The 24,443-nt window shown below is 50.1% G+C and overlaps 1 protein-coding gene across 9 annotated transcripts; it reads left to right on the forward strand.

Moving 5' to 3' along the window:
* Positions 1 to 1,057: 1,057 nt before the first annotated feature.
* Positions 1,058 to 23,020, forward strand: FLCN (folliculin). 9 transcript variants are annotated; one of them, XM_075993988.1, is made up of 13 exons: positions 1,058 to 1,214; positions 3,888 to 6,472; positions 8,112 to 8,384; positions 9,480 to 9,626; positions 10,635 to 10,856; positions 11,883 to 12,043; positions 14,293 to 14,384; positions 15,878 to 16,068; positions 18,266 to 18,379; positions 19,148 to 19,271; positions 20,215 to 20,346; positions 20,451 to 20,556; positions 21,602 to 23,020. In XM_075993988.1, exons 3-13 carry the CDS (start codon positions 8,136 to 8,138, stop codon positions 21,801 to 21,803), a joined length of 1,740 nt encoding a protein of 579 aa, XP_075850103.1. In that variant the 5' UTR covers positions 1,058 to 1,214; positions 3,888 to 6,472; positions 8,112 to 8,135; the 3' UTR covers positions 21,804 to 23,020. The 9 variants fall into 9 exon arrangements, with proteins under 9 accessions (XP_075850103.1, XP_020136583.1, XP_020136584.1 ...); XM_020280994.2 differs by having other exon boundaries at positions 1,059 to 1,214; positions 3,888 to 3,996; XM_012737952.3 differs by lacking the exon at positions 1,058 to 1,214 and adding an exon at positions 1,420 to 1,750.
* The last annotated feature ends 1,423 nt before the right edge of the window (positions 23,021 to 24,443 follow it).

Here is a 24,443-nt window from a genome sequence, read left to right on the forward strand (position 1 = left end):
CATCCTGTGTAAGCCTATCTAACCTTTTTGTATGAATTTGTTTTTATGTTCTTGTTTGAACTAAAAGAAAGAGCATAATAGTTTCTTTTTTTTTTATTAAACAGCAGTGTGTATTAAACCATTTCATTGGAAACTGGTTAAAGATTAAGGCACTCCAAACCTCGTGGTTTTCCATGAGGTTACAATTCTGTGGCTGCTCTTAGTGCTAAACCAGAGGACAGCACACGGACTGGACCAGCCGCAGACGCCCCACGCGGTGTCCACGCTGCACGAAAGGACTAAATGCGCTAAATTTAACAACTGGCAGCTCTGCTTTCAGCTCAGCAACCTACATTCAGGAAACTGATTTTATATACATACTGCTGTGTTAACACAAAGTACACTAAGTCTATTGGAAAGTTTCTTTTATGAATAAACAGTCAAATGTTGATGGCTGCTATAAAACACTTAGGAAATCTTTGTAATACTTTATTATTATACTACGAAGGTATTATTATTACGTATTACACTATACTATCCCCTGTGAACCATTGTGGCGGTGTTATTATTAATACCGTACGTGCGCTGTCGCCCCGGGATCTGAGTAACACAAATCCGACGTTCTCAGGACCCGTCTGGTCCGTGTCTGCGAACCGCCCGGGTGTACGTTAGTCAGAGATGGATTTATGGTTTCTTTAAAAACTTGGACGCGCCGCACGCGGGGGAGGGAGGAGGGCGACTCCCGGCCGCCGCCTCAGCCGGCGCGCCGCCCGCACCGCGCCCTCCGCCGGGGAGAAGGCAGGTTCCCGCCGCAACGGTTATTAAAATTCAGCGGTGAAGGCAAAAGAAGTTACAGCCTCTCATAACGTCCTTTTCTTTATTTTTCTCGTGTGTGTGGAGAGAGAGTCTTAGGCTGGCTATATTTTCCCTGAAATCTCTTTTAAGATGGTTTTTGAGATGTAGCGTCCCCCACGTTGGAATGGTTTCCTCCGGCATCCGGCCGCGCGGCTGGAACCATTCAGCGCTTCCCGACGGGGGCGGCCGGACGGCGCGGGCAGCGGCCGCCGTTCCCGCCAGACCTCGCCGCTCCGGACCGAGCTGCGTCCCGGCTGTGCGGCTCGGCGGCCCCTCCGGCCTCAGTCCGGGCGCCCGCGCGCCCCCGCGGGCCGCGTTGGTACGGCCCGGCCTAGTCACGAGCCTCGGCCCAGCCTGGCGGCCGCGCCGCAGAAACGCAGGTGAGTTTGCAGGCGCCGGCTCGGCCGCCTCCCCACAGCCAGGGCCGCGCCGCTGTCCCCGCTGCGGGCTCGGACCCCGACCCCGACCCCTCCCCGCGGCCGCGGCGACGACCCGCCGGCAGCAGTCTGGAGGGCGGGCTGGGACCGGGTTCCGGGCTCCGCGCCGGGTCGGAGCCGGTTCCGGGCAGGGCGGAGGCCGGGCGGCGGGGCAGGAGGGCGGGAGCGGTGTGGCCCGAGGGGCTGGCGGAGGGGCGCAGCGTGGTAGCGTTGGTCTGGGGGAGGCGGTTAGGGTCGGAGTGGAAGACGAGGCCGAAACCCTGAGGTTTGGAGGGAGGGTGAGAGGCACATCTGTAAACTCTACAGGGATGAGGACTGTGTCCTGTGTTCGAACCCCGCGTCAGGATCGTTGATTTATTCCCATTTAACGCTGCCTTGAGACTGGGCTCTTTGCCTGTCCCGCCCGTGTTCTGCCGACCTTCCGTCGTGCCTTCGCGCCCAGCAGACGCTCGGAGGAGGGCCCGCTGGTGAGCTAAGAGGTGCAGCTCTGTGCCCTCCAGGGAGGGTAGGCGACCGTGCTGCTTCTCTCCAGTTTGGCTGGTGTTGTCAGTCGCATCCTTATCATCTGGAAACAATGTTTAGCCCAGGAATTGGCTTGTGAGTTGAGGTTCAAGGAGGTCACCAGCAACTGTGGGAGACAGAGGATGAGGAGGAACTTGCTGGAAATAGGTACTGCTGGAGGCACCGGACATTACTTTGAAAGTAATTGAGTAACATTAGCAGGTGACACTGTGTTGGCTCTTCTAGTGTCACGTGTCAGGGAGCTCTGTAAATGGAAGTGCAGGTGGAGGGTAGAGAAAGAAGAGCCACAGTGTGAGTGAGCCTGAGCCGGAGGTCCCTGCGGACTTTTCACCTTTGCACTTACTGAGATCCCAGCTGAGGACTTAATGAGGCTCCCCAGTGGGAGACTAGTTATATAAACTCCATAGCAACTACTAGTTAAGATCCATTCTAATACCTTATTTATTTACACAGTGCTCTTATTTAGCGCCCTCTTGGGTCTTCCTTGTGGCTATGAGAAGACCATAGAGAGTGAAGTAGACCCAGGGTGAGGGTACACCACTGAGCAGAAGGGAGTGCAGATGTCACTGCCAGGTCTGTGGCTCAGCCAGTGTGAGAGAGGGATGTGGACCACATTCTGGCTCAGCAAGGAATTTAAATACTTGCTTTGAGTATGATGATGAAAAGACTGTTAGGCAGGGGGAGATTTCTGCTTCTTCCTTGGTTCTAGAAAGCTTGTTGGAAAGGAAGAATTGTGAGACACACACCAGTTTGCTTTCTTCAGCAAACTTCTGGTAGAGATTGGAATTGGAGAGTGAACGAAGAACTGAGCTCATGCCGCCCAGAGCTGTGATCCCACATGCAGTGGTTGGCCTCATCTCTAGGGTGGTATTCAGAGAGGTGAGGTGACACATTTGGCATCACCTGGTTGGTGAGGACTAGGTCTGTGTGACTCCAGACTTAAGTGCTTTCCAGTGGCTGGGTCTGTGGCACACATAGAATTTCGTCAGACTGTCAACAGAAAAAAGCCAAACTCTGTAAAATAATTTTAAAGAGATTTATTCTGAGCCAAATTTGAGGACCATGACCCGGAGCCACTGCCAAGAGGCCTTGAGCTGGTGGACTTGATGTGGTTAGGTTACAGTTTGGTTTTATACATTTTAGTGAGACACTTACAGGTAAAGTCATAAATCAATACGTGGGAGGCATATATTGGTTTGGCCCAAAAAGGGCCATCTGGGGGTGGTGCTTACTGGGTTTAAAGATTCTTTGGCTTATAATTGTTAAAGACATGAAGCTTTGTCTAAAGGCTTGGAATGTTTCAACATAAGGAGCTGTTATCAGAGATAAGCCACCTGACATAGATTTGTTATGTAAATTGAAGACCTGCAGGTCTGTCTTACATACCCTTAGGCCTGTTAATGGGTTACAAAAGATATCTCCAAGAAGGGAGGGAGGCATGATAAGGCGTGTCTGACCTCCTTCCTCTTGGCAGACAGTTTAGTTTTAGGATATTCCTTTGGCTATGAGGGGGTCCATTTAGTGAGCCCGTGGTGGGGAAGGTGAGCCTTAAGATTTTATTTTAGTTTATAAGACAAATGCTTTTCATTTAAAAAAATAATAAATAATAGTCTGTGTTGATCCTGGGTTCATGGGTGCTGGGAATAAGCTTAGCAACATTGTCTCTGATTTCCCCCTCCCATTTGAGGAAGAAAGGGGAGAAACTTCTAGACCTGAAGCCTCAAGGGTTAAATCAGCATGATGTGTGTGCTGCCAAAGTAGCCCCCTCATAACCAAAAGTAGGAATGAACAGGACTTCATATTTTTTAATATTTTATACTTTCAAAAGATATTTAAATAATATATTTATAATTAAAGAGATCCTTTATGAGATACTGCTTTCGAGGTGTAAAACTTCAGCTGCAGTGTCAACTTGCTGTCAGCTAGTATCCAAAAGGCATGCTAAACCATTCGGAACCCCAGGGACTCAAAATCCTCATCTGAGATTTGATGGTGAGGATTTGAGGTTGGCTGTAAGCTACTTGAAAAAAAATTGTTTTCATGCTATAAAGACCACTGCTCTTAGAATCAGCTCTGGTTTTTTTCCTTACCCAGAAAACATCAGGTTTTCATGAATGACTGCTGTCACTACACCTGACCCATTTGGCAGACACCTTGCCTGGTCAAGGCAGGATGGTGGAAGTGTGATTCTGCTGAGAATAAGGTTGGTGTCAGTGGTCTTCAGATAGGGTGAAATTTAGCCAAGGAGTGCTATCATGTGGCTATCTTGCTAGAAGGAACCTTATTTCTCTTCTATTTATGCCTTTCAAAGGAAGACTTGGCCTTCTTTTCTGGGATTAATGTCTCAGCATTTACTTCAGGTCCTGATACCCTTTCTTCCTCCTCTACCTCTTTGTCCCATCAGTGGTCTCCTTGTCTCCTTGCACAATGGATTTTTTTTTTTTTTTTTTTGAGAGTCTCACTCTGTTGCCCCGGCTAGAGTGCCATGGTGTCAGCCTAGCTCACAGCAACCTCAAACTCCTGGCCTCAAGCAATCCTCCTGCCTTAGCCTCCCGAGTAGCTGGGACCACAGGCATGCACCACCATGCCGAGCTAATTTTTTCTATTTTTGGTAGAGACTAGGTCTTGCTCTTGCTCAGGCTGGTCTCGAACTCCTGAGCTCAGATGATCCGCCTGCCTTGGCCTCCCAGAGTGCTAGGATTACAGGTGTGAGCCACTGCGCTTAGCCCATTTCATTGTGTGTATGTACCACAATTTCTTTATCAATTTATCTGTTGATGGACACTTAGGTTGATTCCAAATCTTGGCTATTGTGAATAGTGCTACAATAAACATAGGAGTGCAGATAGCGTTTTGATATACTGAAATCCCTTCCTTTGGGTATGTGTGTGTATGTGTGTGTATATATATATATACACACACACACACACACACATACACATACATAAAAAGGAATTTTAAACTATCGTTTTCCTTAACTTCACCATGGTACGTTTCATGACCCCTTCATTTAACTCCAGCCCATTTGGTTTCTCTGCAACTGGACTCTATCTGTCCTTTCCCAAAGATGTGCTTATGAACCTCTCTCATCTGTGTGGACACCTACACCTTCTGTGGCAACAGCTGTCATCTCTTTGGGCAACTCCTAAATGTACTTATTAACACATGAATTTGGTACCTCCTATGAACTGTTGCAGACGCTGAGGATACAGCAGTTAACGAGACAATGTCTCCAGCTTTAGGAAACTTTCATTCATAGTGGGGAAGTACAAACAATGTAGGTTCTAGTATGAGGAGCACTTGCACTCAAATAAAGCAGAGGAAGAGGGTGATGGGGTTGCAGGGAAGTGGCTGTTCTGAGCAGGGGAGATGCCGGTGGAAGCCGAACAGTGGCGAGGAGTGAGCCAGGTGGAGGTCTGCAGCGTGTTCTGGGCCTTTACCCCCACCCTGCCCTCTCTCATACTGCACCTGGAATTTCTATGGAGCCCTCGAGGCTTCCAGCGAAATGTCCTGCTGTCTCTTAAGTTTTATACATCTCCTTTCTTGCCACCACCTCCCTGCCAGAACACCCCTGCCGACACTAGCCCTCCATGCCCTGCCAGCTCTTGTGTCTCCTTCTCTGATACCCAGCCCTGGCTCTGCAGCAGTCCTGCTGACATTCTCTTCACATGTCTGTTTTGTGTCTGCCTCTGACAATTCCAGTGTGACCGCTCGAGCTCCACCCTACCTTAGGCAGGAGGACAGGTGCCGTGCAGCCGAGAAACCAATCACAGAAACATCAGGCAGGTCACAGTGTTAGTGACCAGGCTGGAGCAGCAGGCTCCAGGCACAGCCCCTGGCAGGGGCCTGCTGGGAGGGCCCAGCTAGGGACACACCCCAGGCACGGCTGGACAAGGAGGCTATCCCCCACTGCTGTGCGAGTTCACACTTTGCTGCTGCTTTACCTTCCTCCTGGATGTGGTGTCTTAGACCATCTCACTGGCCCACTATGGTCATCACACCCTTCCTGCCAGGGCTGAGGACGGAGGACGTCTAGCCCTTTGCTCCATATTGGGGGAGAAGGTCCCCAAAAGAGATTAGGGTCCTGGCCAGTGTCTGCTGCTTGGTTGAACATTCAGAAATTTAAAGGGTTCCTTGTGGTGTGGAGCTAGGCTGTCCAACGGAGCTTTCTGGGAGGACAGAAATGTTCCCTAACCTGCACTGTTCAGAGCAGTGGGCACGAGCCACATGCAGTTGGGACGTAGCCAATGAGAAAGAAGGGCTGAGCTTTTGTCTTAGTTAATTTAAATTCAGTTGCCACACATGCCTGTGGCCACCGTGTTGGACAACATGGGTCTGGAGAGTTGCACGGTCATTCTAGCCTAACATTCCAGACCTTCCTCCAGCTGGCTGCGTCGCCTCCTTTGTCACAAGACAGGCTGCTGGCTGCAGCTGTCCCTGCCGCTATGCCTTTGTTCCTGTGGTCTTGTTTCTAGAGCATCTCTCTGCTTGTCAGAAACAGTGGACAAGCTGCCATCTTCAGAGCCTTCCCTGATTATCCCCAGAGAGAGGCCCCTGTATCTGCCTTCCCTCCTGTTGTGAAGGGCGAAGTCCGTCACTGCTCACACAGCTCGTGCACTAAGGCCGTGTGGCCTTCACACCATCCATCAGATTCTGCTGTGCTGCAGCCAGGCTTGGGGGTAGGTGGCCCTTGACTCCACGTCCCTGCCAGGTGCTGCCCTGTTCTTGTCACTGCCACAGAAACTCTCAAAGGGTTGTCTGTATTCACTCCCTCAAGATTTTTCTCCACCAGAGATGATTCTTGTTAAGGTCACTGGTGACCTCCATGTTGCTCTGCAGGTGACCATACCCTCCTTGTTTTTTGAATTGTGATAAAATATATATAACATACTATTTTAACCATCATTAAGCGCACAGTGCAGTGTCAGTAAGCACAGACTCTCATGCTGCTGTCAGCACTGTCCGTCTCCAGGACCCTTTGTCTTGCAGAGCTGAAACTGTGCCCATTAAACACCAGTTCCCCGCTCTCCCTCCCCAGTCACAGCAGCCACCACTCTCCTTTCTGTCTCTCTGGATTTGACTGCTCTAGTTACCGTGCATGAGTGGAATCATACAGTAGTGGTCATTTTATGACTAGCATAATGTCCTCAGGTTCCAGCCATGCTATCACATGTGGCAGGATTTCCTTCCTTTTGAAGGCTGTGTGACATTCCATTTCCACCTTGTTAAAGCACTCCATTCACCTGGTTGCTGGGTGACCTGGAGCTCCCGTTCTGACTCCCTGGCCATGCTTGTCAGTTGGGCCAGCTCCTGCTTCCTTTTCCACACCTTGAGGTCCCTGAAAGTCCCACGGTGGGACGCAGAGGCTCAGCAAGCACTCGCTGGTCCTCCTCCCGTGCCTGCTTCCTGCATTCTTTCCGGCCCCTTCATGCCCTGCACCTGCATCACAGTCTTGCCACCCTTCCTTGGGAACATGGCACTGTCCCTGTCACTTGGATCCGTGGGATGCCTCAGCTGGTTCTCACCTAACACTGGCCACTTGCAGTGTTTTCTGCGTGAATGAACACTTTGAAATGAAATTCAAATCTCATGTCTCTCATCTGAACTCACCAAAGCCTCTCCAGTCTCTGAAAAAATCTTTCCATGGCCTGGAAGGGGCTGTGAGATTTGCTTCCTGCACCGTGCCCTGTCTCCTGCTCTTCTCCAGACGCTCTGACCATCCCCCAGTGGCAGCACTGGTCCCTTCAGCTCTTGCTGGGGGCCAGTCCCTCCAGGTCTACCCCCTCTTGTAGGTGTTCTCTACTGTGACGCTCTCGCCTGGTGGGAAGGAACAAGTCTTCCTTGTGTCCGCCCACTAGGAGCCCAGCTGCACAAGGGCAGCACCTGCAGCCTCAGCCGGCAGCAAACGTGTGCCAGCTGAGGGAACCTCTCCTCAGAACCCCATGGCCTTTTATTTGTGTTGCTCCAACGGGGCATGCCATGTTTTGCTGTTTTGTCACTCAAAGACATGTCCTCTCTACACCATCAGCCTCAAGCCCTAGCACAGTTGCACCCACAGGTTTTCTGTTTGCCCATTCATTCACATTCTCCCTCCTCTGTGTGCTGTGACCCCTGTGCACAGGGACCCTGTCTGTCTGTCCTCCTCGCAGCTCCCCTGTGCCCAGTGCAGCACTGACGCAGAGCAGCTGCCCCACAGTGCTGGCTGGGGCAGGCGGGGAGTCCGCCAACACCCACGTGCTCCCTGCGCCCCAGAGGTGCCAGGAGGTTTCACTGCGTGAGCAGGTGCTGGCCAACTGACACGTCCCCCGCAATCCCCAGGCTTCTTGCAGTCTCTGAGGCACCATGAATGCCATTGTTGCTCTCTGTCACTTCTGCGAGCTCCATGGCCCTCGTACTCTCTTCTGCACGGAGGTGCTCCATGCCCCACTTCCCCAAGGGGCTGAGGACAGGGACAGCCCTCACCAGGGCCAGCAGGCCGAGGAGGAGGAAGGCGGCATTCAGATGAGCAGCCGGATCCGCGCACACAGCCCGGCGGAAGGGGCCAGCACCGAGTCCAGCAGCCCTGGGCCCAAAAAGTCAGACATGTGTGAGGCAAGTGTCTCTGGGGTCTCAGGAACATTTTGCTCTCTTTGTGGGAAGTGTGGGCTGGACAGGAGACCCTGCGGTCCCAAGAGCTGGGGGTGAGGGCTTCAGGGCTGACACAGATGGCTTCTCAGGGAGCCCAGTAGCTGGCATGCACTTCTCTGTGCCTCCCTGCTGTGGCATTCACCTTTGTGTTCATGCACTCCAGCCTGTCATGGGCAGGGGTTCCCAAGGCCCGGTGCTCCAAGCGGAGTTTCCTCCTTGTAGATCCCCAGGGTTCCAGGTTGAGCTCTGGGAAATTAGTTTAAATTTCTCCTAATGGGCCACATCTTTGCATGGAGAATTTGGGTTGGGACCCCAAATCAGGGCTGGGTATCGGACCTACCACTAGGTGCAAACAAACCAACCTAGTTCATTTGGTTCCCCTGAGAAGCAGACGACAGGTGAGAGGTTTATCTGTTGCTGGAAAGGCCTGCAGGAGGTGCAGGGACAGACGGTGGGGAGTGCCTCAGACCTGGGAGGCCAGAACTGGAGGGAAGGAGGGCTCAGCCAGGCAGCAGGAGAGTCCTTGAGTCAGGATTGGGGTTGTCCTTGAAGGAGTCCTCTGGCCTGGGGAGGGGCCTGCTCTAGTGCCCTCCTGAGGCCTCAGCAGCTATTCGTTCTGAACCAAGGATAGAGGGGTGGCGGGGTGGATGAATCACCCATAAAAGTGGCTCAGAGCAGTGTGTGCCCTGGAGCCAGCTACTTCCTGTCTCAGCCTCAGTTTGTCTTCTGTGAAATGAGGGTTCTCACTGTAATTCTCTCACAGGCTGAGAATTCTTGAATAGAATGAGAGAAACTACACAGAACTCTTGCTATAGTACCTGCTGTGTGAGTGCTCAGCGGGTAAGATCTGTCAGGACTACCCTCTGGCAACCTTGGCATTTCTGTGTCCTGGTTTTCCTATTGAGGAAGCATTTAAGTCCTTAGATAAGTACAAACCTAAAAGCCAGTTATTTTTATACAAAAATAGATTGTATTTTTTAAGTCCAGGTTTTTGTAAGTGTAAGACAGTTTGTTACCTGCTTCCCAACTAACAGATTTTCTTTTCTTTTTGGTGGGCAGGGCTGCCGGTCACTGTCTGCAGGACACCCAGGGTACATCAGCCACGATAAGGAGACCTCGATCAAGTACGTCAGTCACCAGCACCCCAACCACCCGCAGCTGTTCAGCATTGTCCGCCAGGCCTGCGTCCGGAGCCTGAGCTGTGAGGTGAGCCGCGTGTGGCTGCGGCGTCTCAGTGGGAGCACGTGTGCTCCGAGTGGCCTGAGAACGCGGGCACTGGCTTGGAGAGGGAGGCTAGCACGCGTCCTCACAGAGAGGCCCACGCGCGGTGCGGCGTGGGGAGAGAAGCTTCACGTCTCCAGAACTTGCAGAGTAAATCATTCTGGACTCACTGGTTTCTGAGTGGGCGCTAGCTTTTCACTTTAAGCACCAAACCTTTATTATTTGTCCATTCGTAATGGACATATTTCTGACATAGGAATTATTTCTAAGGTGCCATAGTTCACTGCATCAATTGCCACCTTTTCTATTGCGTCAGTCCTCATTCCCAGCCTCACTGATCGCCATGTACTGCTCTCGGAACCTGAGAAATAGATCAGTTTGTTCCCAAACTACAAGGTGGTCACTGCTGACCTTGGGTCTTAACTCTTAGGTTTTTGTCTGTCATGGAGAATACATGGTTTGGTTACTGAACTTCCTGCCCTGGCCCCTCACTGTCGGTTCTCACTTAACTGTTGCCATGTGCCTGCCTCCAGCCGGTTTCATTTCCTGCTGCTGGTCTGCTAGCAAGCAGATGGGCATGTCTGTTAGCATTGTGTGTTAAGTAAGAGTTAATATGTCACAAGGGAGGGACTGAAGTTCTCTTGTGAAAATAAAGTGTGCAGATTTTATTCTACAAAGTATGCAGTGACTATTTTGACCTGCCTGTTCTTCATCGTATTCCAGATGAGCAAGGTGGCACATTTGTGGCTCAAGCTAGAAAAAGCAGCAAACCTCTGTTGGCCCTGGCATTCCACCATGACAAACGTTGTCTTTAGAAAGCTTGACCACAGGAGCAGAAGAGTGCAGAGTCTCCTGCTTTCACCCTCCCTTGCCACTGTCCCTGTAATCAGTGCTGGCTGAATCATGCCAAAGGAAAAGCCAGATGATGAGGCTTCGACCTGGTGTTGCTGAAGGGAGGAGAGGGCTGTCTCAAATCGCTGTTGTTCCTTCCAGGTCTGCCCTGGCCGTGAGGGGCCCATCTTCTTTGGTGACGAACAGCATGGCTTTGTGTTCAGCCACACCTTCTTCATCAAAGACAGCCTGGCCAGGGGCTTCCAGCGCTGGTACAGCATCATCACCATCATGATGGACCGGATCTACCTCATCAACTCCTGGCCCTTCCTACTGGGGAAGGTCCGGGGCATCATCGATGAGCTCCAGGCCAAGGCGCTCAAGGTGCCGTCTGAGCACAGGGCACCAGGGTGGGGGCCCTCGCACTGTAGGAGTCTTTTTCTGCACCAAGGGTGGGTACAGGAGCCCAGGCAGCTTTCTTGCTCTTAGCCTGAGGCTGCTGTGTCACCTTCATTCAGAGTCGGGGTCGTCTGCTGTACTAGTCTCTCCTGCCTCTATTGTCCTGGTTCTCATTCAGCTCTGGTTTCTCGGCTGGAGTCAGAACCCTTGTTCCTCCCTTTGCTTCCTCTGACCTTCATCTCAGACTGTCCATTAATGCTGTCTAGACCAGCCACCTAACCCAGACCTCCAGCTGTGGCATTGTGTCTCAGGACAAGCCAGGTCATGCTCTGGTACCTGCTGATGAGAGGCTGAGCCCCTTACTGTCACTTCTCACTTAATTATTGCCACGTGCCTGCCTCCAGCCTGTCTCATCTCAGCAGCCTCATACCACAGGGACCGTTCCGTGCTCTTGCTCCGTGCGCGTTGCAGCAGAGCAGGCCACCTGCTCGTCGTCGTCGTCACCCTCATGGGCAGAGCAGCAGCTGTATTGGAATGTTGTCCCTTCAGCCCGATAGAAGGCAGGGTGTGCCAGAGGGCCTTATTTCTCTCTCACTTCCTTGGCAAGAGCTAGTCACATGTCCCTCATGTGACTTGTCCCTCAGACCCCTCAAGGGTCTGAGTAGTGGGCCTAGAAGGGGGAGGCCTAGAAACATGGCGCTGATGGCCACCTCCGCAGGCCTACAGCCTATGTCTCCCTCGAGCACCTAAGGAGTCACCGTAGGAGAGGGGACAGGAGATAGTCTTAACTGATTCTTATTCTCAGGTGACTCCTAATCTAGCTGGGGAGGCAAAGCCACACTGTTTAGAATTATTAGACTGCTGGCACTTTCTGTGTTCTGCGTCACAAGAGCAGAGCAGGACAGAGCCCTTGGAAGTCAGATTTGTGAAATTTGCTGTGAACAAGCTGGGTCTGGGCTGCCAGCAGGTCCGACTTGGTTGAGGAGGCTGCCCCTTCCCTTTGCATTTCAGGTGTTCGAGGCAGAGCAGTTCGGGTGCCCCCAGCGTGCTCAGAGGATGAACACAGCCTTCACGCCATTCCTACACCAGAGGAACGGCAACGCTGCCCGCTCACTGACGTCACTCACCAGCGATGACAACTTGTGGGCATGCCTTCACACCTCCTTTGCTTGGTAACGGCGTCCCAGGGCTTTTAGCAGGCGTTAGAATAAGAGCAGTCGTGACACATCGGTGAGACTGCCCACAAATTTGGGAGGACAGTCCTTGTGCAGATCTGCTCAGCTGCCTCTGCATGGAACTCTGCCGTGTGCTCATTGGAGAGCCCCTGTTCTCGGGGCCTCTCACTCCTCATGTGTGGAAAGCATACAGAGCTGGAACTCGCTTCCCAATGTATTAAAAACAGAAGAAGTTTTTGTACCAAGACCAGTGATTTCCTCCCTTTTTTAAAAGCAATAGTAAAGGCCGGGTGCGGTGGCTCACGCCTGTAATCCTAGCACTCTGGGAGGCCAAGGCAGGTGGATCGCTCAAGGTCAGGAGTTCGAAACCAGCCTGAGCAAGAGTGAGACCCTGTCTCTACCATAAATAGAAAGAAATTAATTGGTCAACTAAAAATATATATATATAGAAAAATTAGCTGGACATGGTGGCTCATACCTGTAGTCCTAGCTACTCAGGAGGCTGAGGCAGAAAGATCGCTTGAGCCCAGGAGTTTAAGATTGCTGTGAGCTAGGCTGACGCCATGGCATTCTAGCCCGGGCAACACAGTGAGATTCTGTCTCAATAAATAAATAGTAAACATTCATCTCAGTTTCCAAGTGTCTTACCAGAGTGGTTTCCAAGCGTCTTAGCAGAATGGCTCTGGCTAAGGATCTGAGAGTTTTTTTCTACAGAGGCTCAGCCAGCTGAGGTTTGACTGGAGGGCTGCTTGCAAAGCAGCTCCTTCCACGGCTGGCTGTGGGCCTGCAAAATGGCTTCCACAGAGTGAGCCAAGAGAATGAAGTAGGGCCAGCCTTGGTGGCTCACACCTGTAATCCCAACACTTTGGGAGGCTGAGGTGGGAGTATTGCTTGAGGCCAGGAGTTCAAGACCAGCCTGGGCAATAATGAGACCCTATCTCTACAAAAAATAAAAATGGGTGTGGTGGGGCACACCTGTAGTCTCGGCTGCTCGGGGCTGAGGCAAGAAGATCATTTGAGCCTAGAAGTTGAAGGTTGTAGTGAGTTCTGATAATGGCATTGCACTTGAGCTGGGGCAACAGAGCTGTCTCAAAAAAGAATAAAAGAGAGAGAGAGAAAATGAGGTGAAACCTGCAAGGTCTCATGGCCTGAGCTCAGCAGATACATGCTGCCACTTCCGGCACTCCCTGTTGCTAGAAGTGTGCCATGTCACTAGGCCCAGCCCAGTCAGGGAGGGTTAGCCTCTATCATGAGAAGAGAGGAAGGAGTTTAGTGAATCTGTGAACATACTTGGAAACCATCAGTCTGCCCTTTGGCCACAAGTTGTTTCTGTTCCTCCCATTGGAGAATATATTTACTTCTTCCAAAGTGTCTGCCCCAAAATTCTCATTCCTATGTAACCTCTGCTTGAAATCTAGGATCTCATGTTAAATCCAGGCCTGGGCCACTATAATCCCAGCACTTTGGGAGACCAAGGCAGGAAGATCACTTGAGCCCAGGTGTTCCAGACCAGCCTTGGCAATATAGTGAGATTGTGTCTCTAAAAAAAAAAATCTTTTAATTAACTGTGCATGGTGGTACGTGCCTCTAGTCCCAGCTACTTGGAAGGCTAAGACAGGAGGATTGTTTAGCCCAGGAGTTCGAGGCTGCATTGAACTTTGATGATGCACCACTACGCTCCAGTCTAAAGTAAAAAAAACTCTTTCATTGGGACCAGAGCAGCATCCCAATCTCTCTGGTCTGTAATGTTCCTCCTGTCCCACTCCACCCCCACTTGTCCCACCCACTTTTCATTGAAGACCCTTGGTCATTTGGCTTGCAGAATTACCTCTATTCAGGATCTTGCTGGTTGTGGCATCGTGGTGTTCAGCATGTTCTTTTTTTTTTTTTTTTTTTTTTTTGAGACAGAGTCTCACTTTGTTGCCCAGGCTAGAGTGAGTGCCATGGCGTCAGCCTAGCTCACAGCAACCTCAAACTCCTGGGCTCGAGTGATCCTTCTGCCTCAGCCTCCCGGGTAGCTGGGACTACAGGCATGCGCCACCATGCCCGGCTAATTTTTTATATATATATCAGTTGGCCAATTAATTTCTTTGTATTTATAGTAGAGACGGGGTCTCACTCTTGCTCAGCATGTTCTTTTATACCTTGTCTTCTGCAAACTGGTAGCTAGATCAAGACGCTGGGTGAACATCAGGTTTGGTTTTTCCTTTGGCAAGAAGGCTCATATCTGGCACTGCATTCTCTAGGCTCCTGAAAGCATGTGGCAGCCGACTGACCGAGAAGCTCTTGGAGGGTGCACCGACCGAAGACACCTTGGTCCAGATGGAGAAGCTCGCTGGTGAGGCTGGGGTACTGCTGCTGGGGGACTTGGTCCATGGTGGCCGTCGGGGGCCCCTCCAACTCTGCTGTCCTGGTAGGGAAACATGGCTCTGAATGAGTCCAGGATGAGCCAGTGTGACAGCCTGCCATTGGTCTTGGGTATATTTGTGATTTCCCATCTCATTTGCCTTGACAGTCACGTGAAAGAATCTGTTCCCCAGCTAGGTTGGGAAAATCTGCTATTGGATTGTCTATGGAGAGAACTGGCTGATTGAAGGTATCCATTTTATGATGATGGCCACATGCTTGTGGCTGTGTAGGTCATCTCTTAGTCTTTGTCACTTTACAGATGAAGCACCCTGTTTCAGTTGGACCTAGGCTTTCCATTAAGGGCAGTGGTTTCCCAACCTCCCAGGTATCTGGGCCTCCCCAGGTTTTTGATCAGAATCTCTGTGTCTCAGGCTAAGGGCCCTGTTGTGTTCAGCTGACTTCCCAGGGATCCCTGGTCTCTATCCTGCTGAGCTTCTGCCAGAGTGGATTTGATTTTTGGTGCTCCAGGTCCACGGTCCCAGCCATGGGGTGGGCACACAGACTCTTGACGCGTGTTGTCTGCAGCTTGTCATTTCCCGGGCTTCAGTTTGCAGATGCCTGGCCTTCTGGACACTCAGGTTTGTCTCAAGGGCGCTCCTGCAGGCAAGCACTTGACTCTCACTTGTGCTCAAATAAGCTTTCCTGAGCAGGGTCTTGGCAGCAGCAGGGCATGCTCTGGAAAGAGAAGCCCTGCAGTCTGCCCTCATGCACCCAGTGGCCCGAGAACTTTTACTTTTACTGCTGTGCTTGTATGGATGGCAGGGGCAGTGTCAAGGTCAGATTGCCTCACACAGAGCCAGGTCTGTTAAAGCCTTCATGAGCTGGAACGCAGCATGTGGGATGCAGTGTCCAATTTTGATCTGCAGCGTGGCCACGGAGGAGCTGGCATCAAGGCTCAGGGCACAGCCCTTGGAGTCAGACAGACCTGGCTTCAAGTCCTGGCTCTTCTCCTCACGTGTGCCCTGCCCTGTGGGTCTCATGACACGAAATGAAGATGTGGTCGTTTGTGAGGGCTGCCACAAAGGTTTGTGGAAGTGACACTTCATCTGTGAAATGGGCATATGTCAGGATGGTGGAGAGGACTAAATGAAAGGACACGTGGATCCCTGAGAGCAGCACCTAACAGGGTGTGCTCAGTAGACTGCCCGACATGTTCATCATTGGTTTGAGTTTTCTCACCAACAGTGAACAGCTTGTGGTCCTTGCATAAGTGCTTCTGAGACTTGCTGTGATGTTCTGAGTTCAGCAGACAGCAGCTGAGCCCTCTGTGCCCTCCCCCCGGGCTCCCAGGGCAACAGGGAGCATGAACAGCTGGCCACGGCCTGGAATCAGTACCGGTTGGCCTCAGGCTGAAGTCGCACAGAGACTGTTGCATCCAAAGGGCAGCACATTCTGTAACTGTCCATGTCACCTGTCTTGCAGACTTAGAAGAGGAATCAGAAAGCTGGGACAACTCTGAGGCTGAAGAAGAGGAAAAAGCCCCTGTGTTGCCAGAGGGTGCAGAAGGACGGGAGCTGAGCCAGTGCCCGGCAGGGTCCTCCTCACTGTCAGGCCGTGGGGGCTGGCAGCCCCGAAAGCCACCAGTCTTCAAGTCCCTTCGGCACATGCGGCAGGTAGGCAGCAGAGGGCAGCCACATCAGCGACTTGGAGAAGAATCCAGTGTTCTCCATCCAGCACACTTTGTGGGCCTGTTATCTTCAAAATGCAGCAGGGAGTGACTAAGAACCTTCTTGGTGGGTGGCTGCAGACATAGGATGTTGGGGAGTATTGGCCACAGGATGAGTGCTCCCCTTTTAGTGATAGGTGTCTTTGAAGAAAGGTCCAGATGGTCAGCGTCCCGTGGTCCTCTAACCTTCTAGAAGGGATTAAACGACCCTAAAGGGATTAAACGACCCTACTGTCAGTTTGCGTGTAGTCTCTACTCTTTGCAGATTGAAAGCGATGGTCATTCTTACAAAAAATTAGGAATAACCTACATGTCCAACTGTGGTAGTTACAGTATATCCAAACAATGGGATGTATTGTAGAAGAAATGGAGCATACAGTATGTCCAGGGCGACATGTGGGGTGTGTGTGTATGGGTATATGTGTGTATGCTGAAGACAAAACAAAATCTAACCCACAACAGTATTGACCTTGGTTCTGTTGGGTCAGATGGGAGGAGGGGATTGCTCGATTACAAGGACAGGTTGTCCCCTTTTTATAGTTTCTGTATTTGTTTTTATAGTGAGTGTTGATTTTATCAGAAGATAGTTATTTCTGTTTTGAACATCGAGACTGATTTAATGGCAGGTGCTCGCTGGGCTTTCTGGATGAAAGCCCTCATTCCATCGAGATCGTGTATTTGGCCGAAATCATCCTTATTGATTGTTTATGTGGATTAAGGTTGGAAAGAATCTTGAATTACACTAGAGGTGGGACTATTTTGAGGGTGTTGGGGTTTGGTAAAATGTGGTATTGTAGCCTCCTTTTTGTTTTTTTTGGTTTTGTTTCAAAGCCATGTTTGGCTTCTTAGGAGCCATGGGACAATAAGTTGGACTCCTCTGAAACCTCAATGTCATGGAAGTTAATGAAGGGTGGACTGCTCTAGATTAAAGGATAAAGACATGACAGCTAAGAGCAAGCATGATCCTAAATGGCTCCTGGATCAAAGGAACAGCAGCTATAAAGGAGATTTAGCTGTGTGCAATAGCTCACACCTGTAAACCCAGCACTTTAGGAGGCCAAGGCAGAAGGATCACTTGAGGCCAGGAATTCAAAACCAACATAGCCAGACTCCCCTCTCTACAAAAAGTAGGAAAATTATCCAGGCATGGTGTTGTGTACCTAATAATCCCAGCTACTTGGGAGGTTGGGGTGGGAGGATTGCTTGGACTCAGGAGTTCAAGACAGCATTGAGCTATGATGACACCACTGCATTCCAGCCTGAGTGACAGCAAAAAAAAATAAAAAAAACATATTCAGAGTGTCAGGCTTGTGCATGTGGTATGTGACTGAGTATGAAGTATGTCAAATCCATGTGGTCTTCCTGGATATAGCCATGGTATGGGGTGTGGAGGAGAAGCCCTGGCTTTCCCAAGTGCTAATGTGTCGTGGGGTCTGCAGCTTTCTTTCAAGTGGTTCAGCAAAATAAAGTATCCATAAAGAGAAGGTGAATGTTGCAAAAAGTTAACACCTTTTTGCTTCAAATTTTTAAAAATTAAATTGGAAAAAGATCTCAAAGGGTGCAAGAGCTTTGAAATCTGACTTTTAAGTGCAGGTCTGGTGGCCGGGAGCAGTGGCTCACGCCTGTAATCCTAGCACTCTGGGAGGCCAAGGCAGGGAGATTGCTCAAGGTCAGGAGTTCTAAACCAGCCTGAGCAAGAGCGAGACCCTGTCTCTACTAAAAAAAAAAATAGAAATTAATTGTCCAACTAAAAAATACATATATATATATATATATATATATAAAAAATGAGCCGGGCATGGTGGCACATGCCTGTAGTCCCAGCTACTCAGGAGGCTGAGGCAAAAGGATTGCTTGAGCCCAGGAGTTTGAAGTTGCTGTGAGCTAGGCTGACACCACAGCACTCTAGCCTGGGCAACAGAGTGAGACTTTTGTCTCCAAAAAAAAGTAAGTGCAGATCTGGGGACTTCCACTGGGCAAGTCATCCAGCCTCAAGCTGAGGAGATAAGTGAATTTCTCTTTCCTGACCCATTTTCCTTTGCTTTACAAAGTTTCTAAACACAGGAATGGTATAACTTGCATTGGAGGGGAGAGAAAAAATATTTCTGTTAATCATGCAGAAAGCACTGCATCCTATTTTTTAGGTGCTGGGTGCCCCATCTTTTCGCATGTTGGCCTGGCATGTTCTCATGGGGAATCAGGTGATCTGGAAGAGCAGAGACGTGGACCTTGTCCAGTCAGCTTTTGAAGTTCTTCGGGTAAGAACATCTTTCCCTTATGTGTAGGTAGCGGGACAGTTCCTGGCCTAGAGTCTGACTGTAGGTGGGAATGTTCAGATGCTCAGCTGCTCAGTGCAGACCTTGTGAGCGGTTCATGCCTGAATCTGAGACCGTGGTTTTTTTCTCTGCTATTAAAAATGGCAGTTGTGGATGTTTTTTAGTTCCCATAGAAAGAGTCTATGTTATCCTGATAGATTGATAACTAACTACCCAACTAGTCCTCCCCAATCCCCAAGTCCCTCTAAGAAGCCATCTGAGTGGCTCACAGCTGCCACAGAAGCAGGTAAGGCACTATGCCTTCCTCTGCGGGGGTGTTCTTGACAAGGGGGTATGGGCAGGTGGGCGCGGCACGCTGTCTGCCTCCAGAGGTGCAGTGGACGACAAGGCCCAGATCTGGTCTCATGACGGTTAGATCGTCAGAAAACGTGCGCAAGCCTGCTGCCTGCCAGAGCCTGCGGGGGAACGAGAATGAATGTGAGGCAGAAACTTCTCTCCCTGTGGGTCAGGGAGAGGGACAGACATCTGAGAAGGCAGAGAATAAGAGTTCATACTGCAAAGCAAGAGGCAGCACAAGTCAGTGTAGGACTGACGGCCAAGACAAGAGTTGGGGCCTTGGTGTGGAAGACACCCCACAGCCTGAGGGGCCAGGGATGCCTCTGGAAGGAGGGAGGCTTTGGGCTGGGTGGCAGGAGTGTGTGGGTTTGGGTGACAGAGACAGGCCAGGCTATGTTGCTCTGTCCTCCCCAGACCATGCTGCCCGTGGGCTGTGTGCGCACCATCCCGTACAGCAGCCAGTACGAAGAGGCCTATCGGTGCAACTTCCTGGGGCTCAGCCCACACGTGCAGATCCCCGCCCACGTCCTGTCCTCAGGTGCGTGCCGCTGCAGGGTGCATGGACTCTTGGCAGAGAGTCCTGCACCTCAGGGCCCAGAGTGGAACCGGATCTTAGTCATGGGTTTGAGGATGTGGCCTGTGGCCTCCCAGGCAGGGGCCCCCATTGTAGGGCCAGCTTGCCCTGTGGCTGTCTTCGCAGGGCAGGGTTGGATGGGATAGCCTCATGGGGGCAGGCCACAGGTCACAGTCTGGGGGTAGGAGGGCACATGTCTACCAAGAACAGCACATGTGGCCACTAGGGTCTCATTTCCTGATCTCCTCCCCGGTCTTCTCCTCCTTCCCTGAGCCTGGGGTCTGCGCTGAGGCTCCTAGTGCTGCCAGGCTTGTGCCTCTGCCACAGAGAACAGGAAGCGGATCATCCCTTGCCTTTGGTTCATGGATGTCCACGAGTCAGCCTCACAGCAAGTTAGCGACTCCTGAGCACATATGTGAGGGGCAGGCAGGCGCTCAGCTGCCACCAGCAGACCCTGTTCAGCACCCAGGCTGGGTCATGAGGCCCTCGCTGAGAGCCAGTGCCTTTTTCCTGAGTAGGGTTAGAAACATAGGCTCTGGTTATATTACTAGCTGTGTGACCTTGGGCACTTAACTTCTCTGGTTCTGTCTCCCCATCTGTAAAATGGGGGTAATAGTGGGACCATCTTCATAGGGTTGCTTAGTGTGAAGTGAATTGATACATATTAAATAATTGATGATTACTATAATATAATAAGTTATTAACTTAATGGATGCACAAGTTAACCCTTGACTATTCACAAGTAAACTGCAAAAGCTTTTAAATACCAAAGCATTACTCTTAGGAGACCTTTTGCCTGGCGGTGTTTCCTTGTTGATGTGAAATGATCTGGAGGTGGAATTCAGTGGGCTTATTTAGGGTGAAATGAGAAGCACAGAATGGGATGGTGTGTCTTGTGTTGCCGCAGAATTTGCTGTCATCGTGGAGGTCCACGCAGCTGCCCGCTCCACCCTCCACCTAGCCGGGTGTGAGGACGAGCAGCCTCTGAGCAAGTACGAGTTCGTGGTCACCAGCGGGAGCCCTGTCGCCGGAGACCGAGGTGGGTGCCGCTGAGCATGGGTACTTTTTCCTCAGGAAGAGAGAGGGCATGGTGTCCCTGGCCCAGCTCTGACACCCTTGCTTTGCTTCTGCCCCTTTTCCTAGTTGGCCCCACTATCCTGAATAAGATCGAAGCGGCTCTGACCAACCAGAATCTGTCTGTAGATGTGGTGGACCAGTGCCTCGTCTGCCTCAAGGAGGAGTGGATGAAGTAAGCTCACAGCGTCAGCGTGAGGGGACTGCTTTGCTTTCTGACCATGGAGGGCCAAGCTAGCCACAGTGATGTGTTCTGCCGAGGAAAATCAGAAGCTATTTCCAAAAAGAGATTGCCTGTGGCCACTGACAGGCAGTTAGAGTAGAGGTTGAGACCGTGGGCTCCAGACAAGCTCTGCCAGTTATCAGCCTGGGTGAGCCTGAGGTGAGCAGTGTCTCCTGCCCAGGCACCTGCTCTGTGGGTAGGGGTGGCGCCCAGCTCTAAGAGCTGTCGAGGGGTAAAGGAGGACTCCAAATGCACAAAACAGGTTCATAACTAAAGCTCTGTTATTTTGCTGTTTAATTAACTTTTAAAATCTGAAAGCCCCATAACATGTGCTCCCTTTATTTTAAAGCAAGTTACTTTATTTCCTCCTACCTTGATTCTTGGTAATTTTTTGTCAAATTTAGCCAAACATCATCCTGATATTTTTTTTTTGAGTCAGAGTCTCTGTTGCTTGGACTAGATTGTCATGACGTCAGACTAGCTCGCAGCAACATCAAACTCCTAGGCTCAAGCGATCCTCCTGCCTCAGCCTCTTAAGTAGCTGGGACTACAGGCGTGCACCACCATGCCCTGCTAATTTATTCAGCTTTTAGTAGAGATGGGGTCTGTCTCTTGCTCAGGCTGGTCTCAAACTCCTGGGCTCAAGCAATCCTCCCATCTCGGCCTCCCAGAGTGCTGGGATTACAGGTGTGAGCCACTGTGCCTGGCCCCTGATTTCAAATAATATAGTGAAGCTTAAGAGCAACCAGTTTCTCCATGAATTTAAGGAAAGTTTTTCTTTCTTTCTTTTAATTGTTCTGGCTTGCCAGGCTTGTTCCCCAGGGTGAGAACTGACGGGCCAGTGAGAGGCCCGTGAGTGTGTGGTGCCAGCTGTCACTGTGTTTGATTCCAGCTTGGCCTGTGGAGCTCCCGCTAGTCCTGACGCCTTGTGGGCCACAACCAGGGCTCTCAGAGTTGTGCTCTGCTGTCTGAGTGTTTTGTCTTTGGTTTTCCACAGCAAAGTGAAGGTCCTTTTCAAATTCACCAAGGTGGACAGTCGGCCCAAAGAGGACACACAGAAGCTCCTGAGCATCCTTGGCGCATCTGAGGAAGACAACGTCAAGCTGCTGAAGTTCTGGATGACAGGCCTGAGCAAGACCTACAAGTCGCACCTCATGTCCACAGTCCGCAGCCCCACGGCCTCCGAGTCCCGGAACTGACACACCCGCCGTACGCGTCTTCTGGAAGTGGTGATGGCAGTCCACAGACTGTCCCCAGCTCCATGAGAGGAGGGGCTGTTCTTTGAGTTTCTGAGATGCTGGGATGGAGCAGTGTCCTTCCTAAGAATGGGGTTGGCTCTGCCCTCTGGGATCTGGAGCCAGTGCTGTTCTTAGCAGCCTCCCACAAGCTGTGGGAGTCGCCCCAGCTGAGGAAAGCAGTGGCGGGTGTAGGAACAACAGGATCCTTCTCTGTCTACGCTCCTGAGAGAAAAGTCTGTAAGGAGAACTGGCACCTCGGCCATCTCTCAGATTTAGATGTCAAAACCTATAGGAGAAACGGGCCAGTCCAGCGTGGGGATTTTAGCTGCAATAACATATCCTCTCTCCAGGTTAATATTCAGACTTCTCCCATTCTAAAATTAGCAAGAGTCTTTTGGGTTTTGTGTTTGAGTGCACGTTTTGCGACAATTGTGAATATTCAAGACAAATGCCAATCTTTAGTCATTTCTAGTCATCTGATTCCGAGTCAAGGCTCTAGAGGCATAAGGCTTCTGGGGGTGAAGTAGATCTTTTCCTCATCTTCAGGTCCTCTGAAATTCATGTTCTGAGGTCATGGGACTTGTCTTCTGAGGTGTCCCCTGCCATCACTGGTGACATTAACCCGTTGATCATTTTTATTCAACGATGATACTTTGCTGAAGTGTCAGATCAAGCTGTCTGAGCTTGATTCACCATCTATGGTGAGACCCGTAGTTTTATTCTATATCACTTTTGCTTTTATTGCTGCTTTCAACATTTACATTTGGCTGCAGTTAACAATTTTCAGAGTATGATGATTTCATATAATTTCATCATCTCACTATATATATATATATGTGTATATATATATATATATTTTTTTTTAAAGAGATAGGCTCTTGCCATGTTGCCTAGGCTGGTGTTGAACTCTCAAACTCCAGGACTGAAGCAATCCTCCCCCTCAGTCTCCCAAGTATCTGGGACTGTATATGTGCACCACCACAGCCCCACCATACATTTTTTAATGAGGATTCATGGCTTGGAGGGATTTTCCAGCAGTTTTGCTGATTTGTTTATGTTTTTTGTGTTTGTCTAATTTATATTTGACATGAAGACTAAGTTTATATTAATATAACTAGGTATATGTATAATGCAAGAACATTGGAACACAATAAAGATATATTTTTATAAACTGTTAACTACATGGTTTTATTGGTTTAATACCTGATATCTACTTGTGCTCAGTCCCAGGAAATATTATGGTTAAAACAATGCTAGTGAGTGGCCAGTTCCCTGCAGTATGAACGTTTATGCTGCTTTATGCTGCTGTAGTGATCTTGGACGATCTCCTCAAAGTTAGTCTTTGGAGTTGATGGTGGAGAGAAGATAACATTTATTCCAAAGACATCTGCTGAGTGTCTGCAACCGTGTGCCTCACACTTTGTTCAAATTTAGGGAATGGCTCATCCCTTAATGATAATGTGTCTGCAAGAATTGTGGCTGGAAACACTCCTGGGGGACAGCGGCAAGTCCATAAAGCTGTTCAGACTTGCAGTTTGGTCCTCTCATTGGAGTGGAAGGGCAGCCCCCAGCCTGTGTGGGTCAGGGGAATTGGAGGAAAGAGTACCGCTCGCAGTCTTCCCGATCCTGGGTGGAGAGCCCTGTTTCTTTAGTGCGTGGTGTTCTCTGAGATCACAGTTCTCTGTGTTCAAAGCCTTTGCCAGGGGCCTGCCAGTCCAGTGGCTGAGTCCCCTAGTGAGTAGGGAGCTCTGCACTCATGCCACAGGCCCACGGGATCTGCATTTCCAGCGCCTGGTAAATCTCATTGACAGAATGGGCGAGCAGGGCCACATACTGACCGGGTTTTCTAGACAGCTGCAGGCTTTTCCCCTGAGATTGGCTCCTATCAGTCAAAGTGCAGAAAAGGGAAACCTAGGCAGACTGCTGTCTCTGTGAATGAATAGGGTTTTGTGATTTTGTAGCTTTTATGCCAAGTGGGAGAAATGGGGAACAATTCTGGATCTTGGGCCTTCCCTCTGTGCATGAAAGCAAGAGAGAGTTTCCTGTTAACTATGTTCAAGAGATTTCAAGAACAATCTGGAGGATTTGTTCAGATTATTGGGCAATTACACAAGCATCTTTCCCAACTTCTTAAATTAATTCTTAAGATTCTTTACCAGGGAGTAAATCTCAATTAGATACTTAGGCATGTCATGTCTCTTTAACATTTGCCAAATTTTTTCTTAATTTTTTACTTTGAAATGTAGACTTACAGAAAAATTACAAAGAGAATTCCTGCATCCTCTTCACACAGCTTCCCCTAATGTTAATAACAACACATACATAACCTTGGTACAGTTCTCAAAACCAGGAATGCCATGTTGGTTCTGTCGTATCAAATGCAGACTTTGTTGGAATCTCCCCCATTCTAACACCCCTTTCCTGCTCCAGGACGCACTGTACTGAATGGCCAGGTTTCTCTGTCTGCTCTGGTCTGATGGATCTTTGAGCTTTCCTGGTCTTCATGATTTTGAAACGCAGTGGTCAGGTATTTTGTAGAATGCCCCTCACTTTGAATGTGACTTATGTTTTCTCCCAACAGAATGAGATTATGCATTTTTG

The sequence above is a fragment of the Microcebus murinus genome, chromosome 18 (genome assembly GCF_040939455.1).
Source record: "Microcebus murinus isolate Inina chromosome 18, M.murinus_Inina_mat1.0, whole genome shotgun sequence".
NCBI lineage: Eukaryota > Metazoa > Chordata > Mammalia > Primates > Cheirogaleidae > Microcebus > Microcebus murinus.

Coding starts and splice junctions, on each gene's coding strand:
- FLCN (XM_075993988.1), top strand. CDS start 8,136: ATGAATGCCATTGTTGCTCTCTGTCACTTCTGCGAGCTCCATGGCCCT. Junction 10,857..11,882: donor TCCAGGCCAAGGCGCTCAAG/GTGCCGTCTGAG, acceptor TTTGCATTTCAG/GTGTTCGAGGCAGAGCAGTT. Junction 20,557..21,601: donor CTCAAGGAGGAGTGGATGAA/GTAAGCTCACAG, acceptor GGTTTTCCACAG/CAAAGTGAAGGTCCTTTTCA.